Raw genomic sequence first — 16509 nt, forward strand, 5'->3', positions numbered from 1 at the left:
TAGCCCATTTTACAGGTCTAAAAGTCACCCAAGAAACAGATACTCGAAGAAGAGGGGCTCTATGAAAGCTGAGCTGAGAAGAAGAAAACTGTAGGGCCACCTTAGTGCAGACCCAAGCGGACGGCACGCCATGGCAAAATCTAAATTTGGAATAACAGAACGAGCAAAGAAACACGATAAAGCCGATCTCTCAAGCGGGGAGTGGAATATGCAACTTGAAGGTGCTCATCACACGCGGGCCCGGCCTCGGCGCTTATAGTCGTAGCTGAGAGGTCCACGCCTGTTGCCCCCGCATCCACGGACCCCGTCAACACCCAACCAGCGTCTAGATCACAACGGATCGTAGCTCTCACCTTCTGATGGAGAAAATTGTGTGCAGGGATGGACAAGGGTCTGTAAACAAGGGGAAATTCTACGCTGCAAGGCTTACTCGTTTCACTCAAGCAACGGAATAGATGCTACGCACATTAAGGGATGCAATGGTTTTGTTATGTTCATGGATTGATAGACTTGTAACTGATGCATCCTAAATGATCAACACAAAGGTGCCTGTGCCATCTCGACAGGTGAGAGACCGGGGCCCAGACACACATGATAGAATTAAACGCAAATCCTAGGTAACTGGTCGAATATTAGCGTCATGTACCAGACAATGCGACCGAACAAAATTGTTTTAACAAGGGTGTCAGATATAATGCCTTGTCACAGGCGGTGGTCATCAATATAAATTCCTTATGTTGACCGTCGTGATAATGTATGATAATTCATCATGTAAAGGGGTGGTGTAAAGAAAAGGGTGGTGTCACTTACATTTTACAATGCAGATGGCCAGCAGCATCTACGTAATTAGTCCAAGTGGTAGTTATTTCTGTTCAAGATCCATCAGCATCGGACTGGCTGGATGTTGCAGGCATCGCGACGGATGTGACTGATCAGTCATGACATTTCTCGTCTTAGCCAGCCGAAGCTGGCTTGGACATATGCTTGTCTTTGGTTGTGTCGATTCATCATAGTAATGGATGGAAGGGAGTTGAGGTGTAACATACACTACAATCTGTAGAGGCCGACAAGCGGAGGCCATCGAGGTTTTCACTGCAGTAGAACATTAGCGACTGTTGTCACATGTCAAGGCAGCAAGTGTTCAATGAAAAAGTGTGTCAGAGAGGCATGAATGGTTGTTAAAAAGATTGTGTCTGCATGGATAACTCCAATAAGACTCGTCATCTAAGGGAATCATCATAAAAGGGAGGCAAGGGCAAAGTGGAAAAGAAAAAAAAGGGATGCATACCCAGTGTATTTCTACGATCGCAGTCAAAATCGACGGCAGCAAGCTACTACTCGCGATGATTAGCGATTCGTCACAACATTGTGAGAGTCGACAAAATATCATCAGATTTGTCTCAGTGGGCGAGGTTTTCTAGGCCTGCCGCAAAAAAGGCATCTCCGTCATGACCGGAACGTCGTTTTGTCTAACGCCCGTCGGAGCCCAGTGCCGCTTCATCTTTGGACAGGGAATTTTTGGCAGAGCGTGTGTGCGAGGATGGGCCGGAGGCTTACCATGCGAGGTTTTTATGACCTAGTCTTCATGACAATTAGTACATGGTTCACAAGCGATGTTTAGAGACAAGGTGCATGTGTGAAAGATATCAGTCAAGCCATTAGTTATCGTCAGTGATCCGAAGACCTTGGACGGTAATTTCCAGCGTATATAATACGAAATGATCATCATGTAAGGTGGTGAAAAGAAGGAAAGACAAAGAACTCACCATTTCAAGTCGATGTGTCGGTGAGACGCGAGCTGTGTGAAATTAGTCCTACTTGAGGTCGAGTTAGCTCCATGTCCATCCCGGCGACAATGTGTGATAATTCAAATGAATGTTCAAGTTTTCAGCCTGACGTGCAAATAACAAAGTTTCATTCCCCTTTTGGGTCAAAGACTCTAGTTTGAATTGGTTATGGTGTATCATCATGTTGAGGTGTGCTCAACCGAATCGTGTGCAAGTGCTAACCAAGTCGTGGAACTTACCGATAGTTTCTGATCTGTCAAACAGAGTCAATTAGTGAAGGTCGGAACGGTGTTATCATCAGCTTTGCTGATCAAAGAAACAAAGTCTCAAAGCACAATCATTGAATGCCATAGAGATGGTTGGTCACAGAGTGTAGAAAGAGAAAGAGAGAAAATAATTTTCGAAGTTTTTCAAGCTCTCCGCCGGAGCCACATTCTGCCGGATCTAGTCCGCATCGGGCCTCTGCTTTCGTTGAATGGATTCATCACGTGGATGATTTACGTAAATGAGCCCTTCATGCCTCAGGTGTCACATCGGCCAGTCTCGTCATGTAAGGCATGGCATTGTAGATGTCGATCCCGATGACCTAAACCCTTTTTCTGCACATAACGAAAACTCAACGAAGAAATCACGCAGCAATCAAGGTCTATCTGGGCACTGACAATTGCCTCGAAATGAAGACGGCAATTCTATAGCGCCCAATGCTACCAGGCATGACTAGTCCGCCGTCGACTCGTAAATGAAAATTCCTTCACCTTGTCGAAAATCGACATTCAAGCTTGCAAATTTTGTTCTCACTTTCAAAACCCCCATATTAGCCGAAAACAGTCTCGTTGAAAACCGTCACAAGAGCTGGCATACGTGATGGACGTTGGCTCGATGTCAGTCTGGTTCTGCGGATTGAGCAGTACCAATAGGAAGAACACACACAACCAGACTAGCTTTGTCAGATACGAGCAGAGCCTGGTCTCATACAGCCACTGCATATGAACTTCAACGCGATATCGATTTTGGTGAGAACTGTAGTGTATTGAGTAGTTGCTTATACTGTGTCCATCTCCTCGAGGAAATATCGCATACCTTTGGAGGCATATATAACGCCTCAGGCCGTCACTTCATTACTTTGTCACTCGTTCCACCATGACTGTATGTACTGATCCAGCAACTAAGAAGAGTGAGCATAACCCAGCCCATCCTCGCACAAGGCGTGGTATCCCCGTTGGGAGAGAGTGTAATGGGTGAGGCTTAAGAACCAGTTCGCACACTTTCATTGATACCTTTAGTGTCAATGTTAAGATCTCTATCAACTAAACATCCCCAAGCATTTGAGGCACCAGTTCCAGAGCACGTACATACATGCTATCATTTTCTTTAAATATTGAGAAGATACGATCGATTGATCTTGCCGTCATTACTCAATCATATTTCTGAGTTTCCGTCACTCTGCGTTCAAATTCTCCTTCGGACGTTGCAAAGTTCATGGGAGCACCTTGGTATTACATCTGAGGTTATCTCGCCATCACCCGACTTCTTCGTCTGTACTTGGTCGTGAACAAATCCAAAGCTTCGCGTGAGTTCTTCGCTTACAAACTTGCACTCCGTGAGAATTGACACTTAGTTAGCCCAATGTCGCATCTCGGTCTTTCCAAGAAACGCCGACGTGTCGACAAATCCAAGATGGCAGCGAACTGGGAATCAAACATGCTTGATCAAAACCCCGGATACTTCACGAGCGAGTGAGTTGGCTAAAGGACCATGATTGTGTCTCTGGGTTTTCCTAACTGAATCTGGTAGAGTTCTTCCCCTGATTCACGGACCCGCAGTCAAGATTCGAATTGAGCCCCCCCAGTCGCGTCTTCCTCGTTGCAAAAGATCTACTCTGCAAACAGTCTTCTTACTTCGCCAAGATGTTCAATGGAAAATTCTCTGAAGGAAAGACGAATGAAGCCACCTTGAAAGTGATTGAGGGGGTTCTTTCTCTCCAGAGCTTTGAAATGCTTCTGCAGTGGCTCTACATCGGCAATATCACATTCTACTCGGAAGATGTAGGGGCCCAGATCTCTGCCCTCATTGAACTTGCGAGACTTGCCGATATGTGTGCTGTCCATGCACTGGAGGCTGCCACGGCAAATTTCATCAAAATGCTGATCCTCGACACATCTGATCTGGCGCGGGCCGGTTACAAGATGAATCCAAACGCAAACACCTATGCTCTCTCATCTCACAATATTCAGTCGGCGACAGAGCTTCCACAGGGCCATAAAGTGCGTGCTGTTCTTGCTGGTGCCTCCGTCGAGGGATATTTGCGTTCCGAGAACCATAAATTTCGCGCGGTTGTTCTCGAGAACACCCTTTATAAGGAGGATCTTATCTGTGAGCTCAAGAAAGGTTACAAGAAGATCAGTTCTAACACAGCATACGTTGTGGATCCAATCTCCGAAAAGAGCTTTTCTGTGGATGCAAGCGAAGGTGCTAAGCTCTCCCAGTTCATCAAGTCAACTACGACTGATACAGCTTAGTTACATCTTCTGTCCTCTACCTTATCCTTCAGATAGCATCATCGCCTTCTAAGGCTTGATCCGTGGATAGTTCTTTATGTGCTTTCAAGCCTCAGCTCATTAATCATGCAGTCCCCACAGATTCAAGCCACTGTGAAACTAACGCCTTATTTTATCCAATTGTTCTTGTTATGAGTTCCGCCAAAAATTCCAACCAAAATTAGCGTTCTCAATCATACCCTGGATTGCTCCAAAGGAACCAACATGGACAGTCCAATGTTTATAGATAGCAAAAATGGCAAGCCCAACTCATGGTCCATATGCCATCCTCAAGATTGCACAAACATCATCCAGATACGTCACAGCTTTCACGATTGGCTTCATGTGAGTAAACAGATGAGAAACAGCCGTGTATCTCCTAGATATTGTAAAGACACAGATGTCGGTGATGTCTACGGGACTGGCATAGCTTTGAGAGTATGACATCCGTGCCATGGGGCAAACTCGTTCTCGGTAATGGAAGCGTATTTGTGATCCGGAGGCTTCTAATAGGTGACATGAGAGTCTGTTGATTTGAGAGTCAAGATGGCTGTGGCGGAGTTGAGTGTAAGTTTCATCTAGGACTTATTGAGATTAAAGAAACGCATACCCATATACGAGAGCAAGTATGCATCCCACTCATACTATTGAATGACAGCGCCGATATTACCACCGGATGATATACCGCCAATTGAGGTTGAATCGGTATTTGCGTTGATAGTGGCTCCATTTACGCGAGCCTCTGCTAGAGGGGCCTGGAATCAACTTTATAGATCAGTTTGTCGGGGTATCCTAACCACTTACTCATTGAACAGCTGACCATCCATCTTCGTAGCCTTTCTAAACAGGGGTTTCTGTAGGTACTCAAGTATCAATCCTTGCCCGAATTATAGGGTACTAGAATACCCATCTGGTGCCAATCGGTAATTAGTATCCATCACTCCAGCTTTAATCAGCAGTCAGGTCTCCAAACACAAAGTATCCCCTTCGAATTGATCAAAGCATCATTGCAGCGCAGCATCTTCGGGTAGGGTCTTAGCTCCGGCTGTTTTGGCATCCGGCGATGAGGTTCAAGGAGTCGCTGCAGATTTGCTCTCCCATTCGCCTCGGAGAGATCTCACATTCATCGCCTTTATTGGGCCACTCACACCAAATTCCCCGGGACATACGGTAACGCTAGTTGGGCCTTACTCCGTAACACTCAGTTTTACGAGAACGACTACAGTTAACCCATGTTCAAGTCAGCTACCAATGACCCCATTCAAGGCATTGACCGGGAGGAAAGTCACCAAATACGACATGACTATGGTGTCCTGCTGAGTTCCTCAGATTTATTTGTATCACCAACACCATATTTACTCCGAGCGTTTGAAATTCAAAGTTCAGAGATCGGCTACTCCAATACCCCGCTATCCAGGGAAGCCTATCAATTATATCCTCGACCATGTCTTCCTTCGGCGTACCCGATCACGGCCAGTTCAAAACGACACTATCTTCAATCACGGCAATCATGCTAAGATCAGAGCCGATATGCTCAGCTATTCAAGCCACGGGCCCTGTCAATTGCGGGATGGATGCAGGGGGGTTTGGAAGGGACTTGCCCAACTACTCACATTTTGAAGGCCTAAATTCCTATATTGCCAGATCTTCCGAGTAGCAACTATATCAATCATCTTCGCGCCATCGAGGCAATCTCTTCACCAGGAAGGCTATAATCCACGAACCCGAATTTTGCGTACAATGGCGCACCGTCCTTGCTGGCATCCACATACGCCTGCACACCCAGAGCATCGGCTAGATCACAGCCCCATTTGACCAGTAAGGACCCAGCTCCTCGCTGCTGATAGTCAGGGTGCGTAGCGACCGTATCCAGATCTGGATATAGTTAATAGGCACTCGGTAGGAGCGATCGGGATGGAAAACGTACAGAAATGCCGGGTATCACCCATCACCCGCTTCCGATTCGCCTCCTCTTTCATGAAAAATGCCTCGCACAGTTCAGCGGGCATTTCTTCGTGCCACGGGGGATAACGGCGTCCTCGCTCCTCGGGCATGGATAAGTCCCATTTGGCGTATGCGGCTATCCGCGGGCGACCCTCGGCATCTTTTGAGGCCGTATCTACTATTTTGATGTATCGCTGGAAGGGCTTGTTGAGAAGGTCGTGGGCATTGGCATTTTCCAACCACTTGCGCACGCCCGGCGTGTTTGGGAACACGCGTCGTAGAATCGGGTCGCTGAAGGCCGCGAACCATAGGTCGGTGAGGGCTGAGTTGTCCTCAATAGTCAGAGGCTCCAATTTGAGTGTGCTCGATGTAGACATCTTGGAGATGGAGTGAGATTTAACTGCAGCTATGATTACACCGCAAAATCGTGAATGGGGAAGTAGAGTAGTTTGATCTTCGCTGTCATGTCATTATTTCCCCACCTTTTGATCTATTTCGCGATGTAACTGTGGCTTATCAGAGCTCAGCCCCCAATTACGCGGCCGCTATACAACAATGCTGGCGAGCAGGAGAAAGAAATGGTCCATTGTCAGTCTCGTCGATTTGTCAATTGTATTTCAAAAAGTTCTAGCACGGGTCCTTCGAGATAGAGGCCTTGACAGAGGCTACAAGCATGTGGTAGGGGTTCAGAAACAGGGATGTTCTTCTCTGTTGCTGATCGTTACGATAGCTCACTTTCATTCAAGCAATCAATTCAGAGTTGATATTCATACTTTGACCCCTCCGGGATTCTGGCTTTTTCTGGTAATGCATCATCCGTCTGCAAAAAGGGCCGTATTTAAGATTTTACATCAGGTAAGCCGAAAGGGTCGGGATCGGCGATCTATAAGCACGGGTTCTAGAAGGTCGGCCCTGAACTAGTCGGGACTATCAGGGGCACTTCTAACAGTGATTGAAATCTCAGTTGTGCACATAATTGTTCAGGTGGAGGGGTCCAGAGTGGAGGGATTTCTTTCTTCCGGCAGCGGCCTACTGTCCCGATGCCCGAGATTTCGGCAAGAGGAAGGGATCGGAGGAGTCTGAACCGGGTAAGCGGTGATCTATGATTAACATGGATCCAACAGCACCACGACCGTTGTCGGCGACATAAGAGATGAAAAGATTGCTTCAACAGAAATGATACCCCAATGGCAAAGTTGACCGTACAGTATAGAAATTCAGACAATTCATTGAACTCAAGACGGACGAGATCGGCCTCAGCGCAGCTCCAAAAGGGGAAAACCGGAGCAGTTGCGGTCACGCGGGGAAAAAGGTGACGAAAAACCCGCGGGACTCGGGAATGAAGTCACTCCCCCGCCTGCGTCAGTACTCAAGTACTTAGACCGGTTTGTGCCCCTCCCTCCTTGACGTTGATCTCTCCACCTCGATCGACCTGCCTTGTTAACCTGCCTTGTTCGCATTACTTGCCACTCAGAAACCCTCTTGGCTGAATTTCTTATTCTTATTTAATTCCTCCCCCCTTGAGCCGCGGCAATCCCTACCCCTCTATATCTATCTTTTACCTCAAACCTCTATACCTCCGACGTCTACCTCTTTCATCTACCTTCCCTCTTTACAACCTCAATTACCTACCTTTACCTCCAAAATGTCGGGCGCTCCTCCTGTTGGTCAGGAGAACATCAACACTGATATTGTGACTCTCACTCGATTCTTCACCGAAGAGCAGGCCAAATATCCTGATGCCTCGGGTGACTTTACTCTGCTGTGCCACGCTCTCCAATTCTCCTTCAAGTCTATCGCCTACTACATCCGTCGCGCCTCCCTCATTAACTTGACCGGTCTCGCCGGTTCCTCCAACACCACCGGTGACGATCAGAAGAAGCTTGACGTCATTGGCAATGACATCTTCATCTCTGCCATGCGCGCCTCGGGCAAGTGCCGCATCGTCGTCTCAGAAGAGGAAGAGAATGTGATCAAGTTCGACGAGCACCCCAACGCCCGCTACGCCGTCGTCTGCGACCCCATTGATGGCTCCTCCAACCTGGATGCCGGTGTCTCGGTCGGTACCATCTTCGGTATCTTCCAGCTGCCCGACGACGCGCTCGGCCCCAACAAGGAAGTTGGCCCCGAGCACCTTCTCCACCCCGGAACCAGCCTCGTCGCCTCCGGCTTCACTATGTACGGTGCGTCTGCGCAGCTGGTCATCACCATGCGTGGCGGTGGTGTCAACGGTTTCACCCTCGAGAACTCGCTGGGCGAGTTCATCCTCACTCACCCCAACATGGTCATGCCCGCCAAGCGCTCCATCTACTCTGTCAACGAAGGTAACAGCTCCCTCTGGGAAGACTGGACCAACGAGTACTTCCACAGCCTCAAATACCCGGCTGAAGGCGAGAAGCCCTACAGCGCTCGTTACATCGGTTCCATGGTCGCAGACGCCTACCGAACCCTGCTCTACGGTGGTATCTTCGCCTACCCGGCCGACAAGAAGAACCCCAAGGGTAAGCTTCGTATCTTGTACGAGTGCGCGCCCATGGCGATGCTGTTCGAGAATGCCGGTGGTCTGGCTGTCAACTCCCGCATGGAACGCTTGATGGAGGTTGTCCCCGAGCACATTCACGATAAAAGTGGTGTCTTCCTCGGCTCTCGTGATGAGGTTCAAAAGGTTATCGATCTGTACAACAAGTACCAGAAGAAATAAGCGTACCCCTCAGTTTTTTGATTTGTTTTTGACACGAGGATATGATTGATACCCCGTTGGGTGCAGCTCAGCCTCATTTCTTCTTTTCGATTGCCTTTTATTCTTGATGTCACGCCCTTTTACACTTCGAGTGCTGAGATTGAGCTGGAATCTCGTGTCATCGTCTCAAAGATAACATCGCTGTCGCTGACGGCATCCATGACATTCAATAGTTTAAATATAGAATACCAAAAAAAATCTTAAAATAAATGACGTTCCATGTAAAATCGTGCTTGTATGGCCCACATCGTCATGTTGAAGGGTCTTTGTTCCGTGATATGCACCATGACATTCACCATCTGGGTCCGTCCCTCAAGGGATCCTCATCTACGACTGAACTCCAAACTTTATTCACAGACATGATGTATTCTCTAAATACTTTACAAAACAAGACAAGGAAATCGGAGGAATGAAAGGCCAGGATCCCACAGGGACGATTGTGCAAAACTTGGCTTAGAGAAGCTTTATGAAACAAACGACCAATTGTACAACTTTAATCGATCGGATCTTCCTCAAGTAGAGTCTTGAAGCTGAACGGTAAGAAGGGAATGCCTTCTCCCATAAAGTGTTTCGACATCGACTCAACCCAGTGCAATCTGAGTGAGTGCAACACTATAAATCATTTAGTATCGTGGCATCGATAAGAAGAGTTTCGGGGTATGCTTACTGGCACTGGTGCCTTCCATGACACACAAAATAGCCACACTCAATGTGAACCAAAGGTAGAAGCAGAAGACAATAGCAATGACACGGATGACCGGGCTTTCCTGGTCAAAGGCGGAGCCGAGAGTCATATCCCAAAGTACAATCGAAAGCTGCTGGTGAGCGAGGGAAAGAGCCCAAAGACGAAGATAGGAGGCGGTGTGCGAAATACAGTTGAGACAGAACTCAATGGTGTGAATGACCTGGTGAATCATGACATCGGAGAAGTCGAATTCCTCGTGCTCCTCGCCTTCATGGATATCCTGGGCAATCATGGCAACGCCTTCGCCATCACTCGCCATGCTATCACGGTAACCGCCATCGATTTGACCATCATCCTCAAGAGCGCTGACTCGGGATTGCTCGCCAAGTCCCCGGTAACCTAAAGCGCGGGCACGGTTATGCTCACTCCGAAGCCAGAGCGGCTTGAGGAGAAGCATGATAGGTACTTGGACGACGGCGACGAGAAGCAGGAACACCTGAACACCGGCCTGGTGGGGGAAAAGAGGTTCGTTGACGGTACCGGGGCTCAGGAACATAAAGATAAGCATGTTGAGTAGACTCGGAGGGTTCTCTCCAATTTCCACCCAGTTCACGGACCACTTGTAGAGGATAGTGATGACGAGGTATCCGAAGATGGATTGGAAGAACAGCATGCCCGGGATGAAGTTGCCCCATATGTCAACCTTGGACTTGAAGTGCCGCGCGTTTACGTACTGGAAGCAGAGAGCATAGGTCATCTAATGTTGTTGTCAGTATGATTGCTATTCAAAGGCGGAATATGACGATGCCGATGCACTTACGTGGGCCCATCCAAGCAAAATACTCATCTTCATCTTCATGCTGTTCGAGAAAAGCAGGGAGTTCTCCGCCTCATGCCAGTTCCAGTCCAAACCAATGGGGAAACGGTACCCATCTTTTAAGGTCGCCTCAACGGACTGGCCTACCTTGATGTCCTCGGGCCATTGCCATTGACTGGGGAAGAAGGTGAAAGCCTTGGAGAAGATATCGTTGTAGATGAAACCGGTATACATGGAGAAGAGACCCATCATCAACATGATGTATCGACCATAGAAAGCCATGTAGGTCAGCTCATCAAGTTTGGCGCGTAGCAGCTTCTTTTCGAAAATAATCATTGCAGTGGCAGCCATGGTCATCAAAGCACCGTGACCGAAATCACCGAACATGACGGCGAAAAGGAAGGGAAATGTAACAACGGTGTACAATCCAGGATTAACCTCGGAGTACTTGGGAATACCGTAGGCATTGACAATAGTCTGGAAGGCTTCCGTGAACTTGTTGGTCCGAACATAGGTTGGCGGAGTCTTGTTGGTACGAATTTGGTTGACGATAGTCGGGACAGAGAGGCCAGCGCGGTCGTTAACATCTTGAAGAGTCGACTTGATCAAAGCTAGAGAGTTTGTTGGACACCATGCCTCAGCAATGAGCGTCTTTCGTGCCTGGTCGTAGGAAAACTTGTTCAGTGTGTCGTAAACTGCTTTTTCCTTCTTGACGATGATCATCCAGGCCGCGAGCGAGCGAGCAATCTGCGAGAGCTCCGCGTCAAGAGTGCTCTTGGTGTTGCGAAGCACATTGCCCACATCGCCAAGTCGAGTGTTGACCTCGTGGATTTGATCACGTCTCAGTTCGCTGTTCTCATCGACGCCATACAGAGAGGCACCCAGCGACTCGGAGATTTTTCGAATCTTGGCAAGGATATTCTTGCCATGAGCGAAGATCACAAAAACACTCTTGTGGATCTCCTCGTTATTGACAGGGTCAATGATGGCTTCCGGAATCTCAGACTGGTTCATGTAGAGGTTACCGCGCAGGGTACGCCACAGGATGCGCTCGAAAGCACCAATGCGGTCCTGAGGGATAACACCAGCAACGAAACCGATGTTCATCTCCTGGAAGCTCTGTTGGCCATGGTTATCACCATTCGCACCACGGGGAGCGTGCTGTTCGACATCGCGGAGAAGAGGAGCCTCGTCGTTATCGAAGGATTGGCGAATGTCTTCCGTCTGGGTGTGGGCCTATTGTTGGGATTAGTCTCCATACGTTATGAGGCTCATCAGGCCGTTTGGGAGAGAGTCGGCACTGACCCGATCAAAAAATCCACCAGCTTCGCGGAGAACCCAGCGCCATTCAGTGAGCTCGACTTCACGCTTCTTCAGGCTCTCGTAGCTGTCATTCAGGGAAGCGATCCGCTGTTCCAAGCTCTCGCTGCGTTCCGCCAGTTCGTCGATCTCCGAAGCTAGAGGGGCAGCTAGGGTGTCGGAAAATTCGGAGGAAGATCTCATCGAAATGGACGCCTTGTCCATTTGCGAATGGAAGTAGCCTATGACGGGAGGGCGGGGTTTAGCAGTTTGTCCACTAAGCGCACCACGGCGATAATGAGGGATGAGTCAAACATACGGAGCTGTCTCTCAACATTGTCTAACCGACGGATTTCCTTGGTGAAAGTGCGTTGAAAGGCATTGGTGTCGGGGTTGAGCTGATTGCAGGCTAAGTTAGCGAGGACGCTTCACGACACGGGGAAATCTGAGGTACGGGTGCCTGAGACCAAACTCACATCTCTAAACTGCACCTGGCCGACCTCTCCCAGGGCGCTTACAACCTCTCTTCCGATCTCGTTGGCAATGTAGAGCTGGGTCAGGCTCATGTCCGACGAGCGGAAGAAGGTATCCGGTGGAGCCATGGTGGTCAAGGGAATCTTCTGAAGCCTTGCCTTTCCACCAGGGGGAACTCAAGTGAAGGAAAGATCCAGCGAAAGGATCAGTTATGAGAAAGGAGGGACACGGATGATAAGCGGTGATCGAGTCCTATGCGGAAGCTCCTCCTGGCTCTCGTCAAGCTGGCCGCAGCGCACGTGATATCACGTGCAGCGAACTCACTGCCTCAGGCATGGATCAATGTGTCTAGGAATTGTCAATAACCAAGGACAAGATCAGAGCTTGAATTTATCTAAATTCGAGGGAGGAATATCCAATTTTCATTAGTTTTATCCGACATTGTAAAGTAAAAACAAAACAGTTAAATTTAAATATACCCAAGAAAAATGAACTAAGCCGGTTTTGGTTATATCCTGAGTTGCTGTTTCTTCGCTCCCCCGAGAACCACGAGCGAATCACATGAAAATGAATACCTACTGCAAAGGGGAAGTCGCCTCTGCCTATCTGTCTGCAAACAGATTGGCAACTGGGGATAGTGGGACTACAGAGGAGGAGAACACATAGGGTACTTGGAAGAGAAAGCGTATGTCGATTGCCATGCTGCGCTTTGAAAATCTTACGTAACTATCCCAAAGCGCCAAATCATTGGATGCACCGCTAGCACATGTTGTCAGCAATTTCCTTATCACGATATATAATTCAGACGCACCGAGCACGTGATCTCATATTCGTCAACACGGCCTGATTTTGTACTCAGGTAAGACGCAACATCTTGCGGAGTCGCTAACCAGATCTCCTTTCCAAACTCATTCCGTGACTGATGGATTCTTCATCCCCTCGTCTACATGCGTGGTTACAGCGATCGAGTCTGCCACCGGTGGCTGAAGAGGCCCAAGAGGCTGAATTTCAACCCCGCTATGGAGAAGAGGCCCATTCTAACGGATCTGTGATAGAGGAGCAACGAGTCTCTCACACAGAGATAGACAACAGGGACTCATTGGAGGATATTTTACATGGTGATTCCCTCTCGCATGGGATCTTCCCCGAAGCAATCGTTCTACCTGAGTCACAGACAGGGTCTACTGCGACCGACGATGATGCAGGCTTGGGCGAGCTTTCAAACGATCGAATATTTGACGACGAGACATCTGAAGCCTCATTTGATGTAATTAATCGACTGGGTGCACCTTTGATACCATCTGCTGCCGAATTGCCCCCTTCGCCCATAGACTCAGAAACGGGTCAACCCACGTACTCAGAGATAGGTCAAGAAAGCATCCAGGGAGAGGAGTCCGAAATAGTATCCACTCGCATCAGTTATACAGAGGTTCTTGAAAACGCAGGCCAGGTACTAGATCATATCAGACATGGAAATGTGCGCGCCAGACCCCGCAACGAAAGGGTCTCACTCATCTACTATGATTGTGTTGACCAAGAGTTACCCAGATGGCCCGTCACTGATGCCGGAAGTATGCCATCTCTGGTTGATTTTCCTGATACCGAAAGGCTTCTCATTTTGGTGGAGGATCTTTCTGAGCGAGTGATTCACAAGCTTGGTGAAGAATTCGGCATTAACCCGGAATTCTTCGAGGAGCATCTGCTGAATTCGGGATACTCCGGTGCGAACTATGAGCAGACACCAGCCAAGCTATGGAAGACAGCATCCTTGGAGAAGTCGTATATCTCTATGAAATGGTATCGACCGGTCTGGCGAACCCCGACGTATTTCTCCAGCCAAGATCTTTCAGATCTTTTCAAATATCAGACGGAGCATTTCACTGATCGCGGAAAGATTACTTCTCAGTCCATAACAAATATTTTCCGTTCAGGGTGGGGTTTATGGACCGATCCGGCCAAGACAACACGAGTAAAAAGAGAATATGGTTGGGAGGAAAAGATTTCTATTTGGACCGGGAAATTTCCTGATCAAGATTGTCAAGTTGGTGAGATCCTCCATATTCAAATCCTGAGGGCTGGTTGATATTGAGCGAGATTCTAGTGATTGCACTTCTTGATCCCTTGCCAAACATCGAGGAGTCGGGGGACCTTTGGGAACGAAACGAAGTATATGCGATTCCAGGGGTTCCAGGGCCACTTCCCGGACAAACAAGCAATGATGAACACGAGGAAGCTCGTGTAGGTACTTGGGATGAAGATGCTTTGCCGGGTCGCGTGAATGAAAAGAGCGGGTACAAAATTTGGACCCGGACCCGCTTCTCCAGACAGCCACACGTCCCTACGACAACGAGAACGAAATGCATCATTGAACAGATGGCCCCCCGCCAAGAGGTGAAAATTGACCTGGACCGAATCTTTCGAGAACGCTTTTCGACCATGAATTTTGGGGCCTTGACCCACACAAAATCTACACTGGATGAGATCCGTGATACCATGTATATCGGGACTGGGCATTTCAATCTGACCCAGCCATTGCTTCAAATCATTCGCCAAGATACTTTGACCCTTCTCAACCAGCTGCGTAAAATTCTGGATGAAGTTGATGTTGAGATTTTGGATGATGTGAGAATGGAAGACCGCCTCGTTCTATGGCGTCAGCTTATCAATCGGGCCCAACGGGAGCTTCCAGAAATCAGTGAATCTATAAGGCCTTTCGTGACCTTTCTGCAAAAAGTCGATTCCCAGGAGCTCAGGGGAGGAGCCACGGAGCACGATCTTCCTCCCGATTTGGAGAACCTCTTGGAAGACATCAATCGAATGGCTGAGCGCCTCCGGACCACTTCGGCCTCTTTGGCATCTAACATGGCTTTGCTGGATAGTCGACGCTCCATTGACGAGGCACATGCGGTGACGAGACTTACCGAGCTGGCTTTCATATTCATTCCCTCTCCTTCGCCGCATCGGTCTTCGGAATGCAAATTGAACCATTTGCCAATCCAGTCCCTGTTTGGTACTTTTTTGTTGTAGCCGCCGTGGTGACGAGCTTCTCGTACTTGATGCGAATTGTTGTGCGCAGCCAGTGGTTCAATGAGATGAAAATTGAGATGAAGTACGAAATCAGAAAGTACGCAGAAAAGCACGGCAAATCGGTCCAACCACGCTCACTTTCAGTCCGTCTCATCTTAGCATGGGCACTCACCGCCACGGCCTTGAATATCGTCCACTTGTACAAATGGACTCTTGAATTGAATATCGTCCACTTGTACAAATGGACTCTTGAAAAGTCTGCCAGGAGTCTGTGGGTGACATTTGAATGGCTCTACAGAGAACTGGGTTTCGTTGTCAGCTTTTTCTTGTTGATCGGACTCATCTTAGGGTTACCAATTGGAATTCTTTGGGCGAAGAATGTAGATTCTGGTATCCGAACTGCAGTGAGTATCGGAATCGTCTTCGCATTCATTGTCACTGTAGGTGCTCCGTTTTGGATGAGGGTAGATCCAAATGCACACAATGCGTGGCCACAATTTTCTATGTTTTCTACGTCTCCAAGCAGACTTCCTCGATGGATCCAAAGGGGACTTCTCTTGCTACTTCTCTTGCTGATTACTCCAGCCACCGTGATTTTGATTCCAATTATCTGGACTCTTCCTTTGGACACTGGCATAAAGGTTGGAGTGACTGTTGGAATCTCGGTGATTGCAATACTTGTCTTGGGAGCTATTGCTGTAGTGAGGTTCTCTGCACGTTCAAGATTCAACTAGCGGACTGCAAGTACTTCTCACCAGCTCGATGGTTTTTAGTTGATCTCTCGCACTTTGCAGTTTCGAAACAGTTCTGAGGGTGTGACCTAACCATGTCTAGCCCGTTTGCATGAATGTCCGTCAAGGGCCAAGGAATCAATCTTTGCATACTTTGACCATAGTACAGTGCTCATCCCAAGATAGCTAAATACTGCTTAATAAAGGCGATCTTGAGAGCATCGCTTTACCATAGCCGAATAGCCTTGGCACAATCAGCCACCATATCGTATTCACTAATCCCAATATAGTTAGACCCACTGCACTCTTCAGTGAAGCTGAAGCCAAAGTTCAGCTGAAGGGTTCTCTGGTCATCATCTTAGAACAAGCTGGAGTAAACTTCACGACACGCTACGGTAATTTTTGATTCATCGCTGTGTGTTGGCTTTGCAAACATCAACATGTCCGGACGGGGCTCGAGCATAAGAA

The 16509-nt window shown here is 48.3% G+C and overlaps 5 protein-coding genes across 5 annotated transcripts; 3 read left to right on the forward strand and 2 right to left on the reverse strand.

Moving 5' to 3' along the window:
* Positions 1–3413: 3413 nt before the first annotated feature.
* N7477_008366 (uncharacterized protein) lies at positions 3414–4306 on the forward strand (the record flags this gene model as incomplete). The annotated part of the gene is made up of 2 exons (XM_056970029.1): positions 3414–3523; positions 3637–4306. 2 exons carry the CDS (start codon positions 3414–3416, stop codon positions 4304–4306), a joined length of 780 nt encoding a protein of 259 aa, XP_056820061.1.
* A 1687-nt stretch (positions 4307–5993) lies between these two features.
* Positions 5994–6645, reverse strand: N7477_008367 (GNAT family N-acetyltransferase; the record flags this gene model as incomplete). The annotated part of the gene is made up of 2 exons (XM_056970030.1): positions 5994–6199; positions 6252–6645. The coding sequence occupies 2 exons, from the start codon at positions 6643–6645 to the stop codon at positions 5994–5996; spliced, it is 600 nt and encodes a 199-aa protein (XP_056820062.1).
* A 1268-nt stretch (positions 6646–7913) lies between these two features.
* Positions 7914–8969, forward strand: fbp1 (fructose 1,6-bisphosphate 1-phosphatase; the record flags this gene model as incomplete). Its single annotated transcript, XM_056970031.1, has 1 exon — positions 7914–8969. One exon carries the CDS (start codon positions 7914–7916, stop codon positions 8967–8969), a length of 1056 nt encoding a protein of 351 aa, XP_056820063.1.
* A 532-nt stretch (positions 8970–9501) lies between these two features.
* N7477_008369 (H(+)-transporting V0 sector ATPase subunit a) lies at positions 9502–12411 on the reverse strand (the record flags this gene model as incomplete). The annotated part of the gene is made up of 6 exons (XM_056970032.1): positions 9502–9620; positions 9676–10450; positions 10514–11746; positions 11816–12051; positions 12129–12207; positions 12286–12411. 6 exons carry the CDS (start codon positions 12409–12411, stop codon positions 9502–9504), a joined length of 2568 nt encoding a protein of 855 aa, XP_056820064.1.
* A 794-nt stretch (positions 12412–13205) lies between these two features.
* On the forward strand, positions 13206–15310 carry N7477_008370 (Mg2+ transporter protein CorA-like/Zinc transport protein ZntB; the record flags this gene model as incomplete). The annotated part of the gene is made up of 2 exons (XM_056970033.1): positions 13206–14328; positions 14385–15310. 2 exons carry the CDS (start codon positions 13206–13208, stop codon positions 15308–15310), a joined length of 2049 nt encoding a protein of 682 aa, XP_056820065.1.
* Positions 15311–16509: the final 1199 nt, after the last annotated feature.

This window comes from Penicillium maclennaniae (genome assembly GCF_028827695.1).
Source record: "Penicillium maclennaniae strain IBT 15551 chromosome Unknown utg000007l:1.0-4884863.0:1.0-4888362.0, whole genome shotgun sequence".
In the NCBI taxonomy this organism is placed as follows: Eukaryota; Fungi; Ascomycota; class Eurotiomycetes; order Eurotiales; family Aspergillaceae; genus Penicillium; species Penicillium maclennaniae.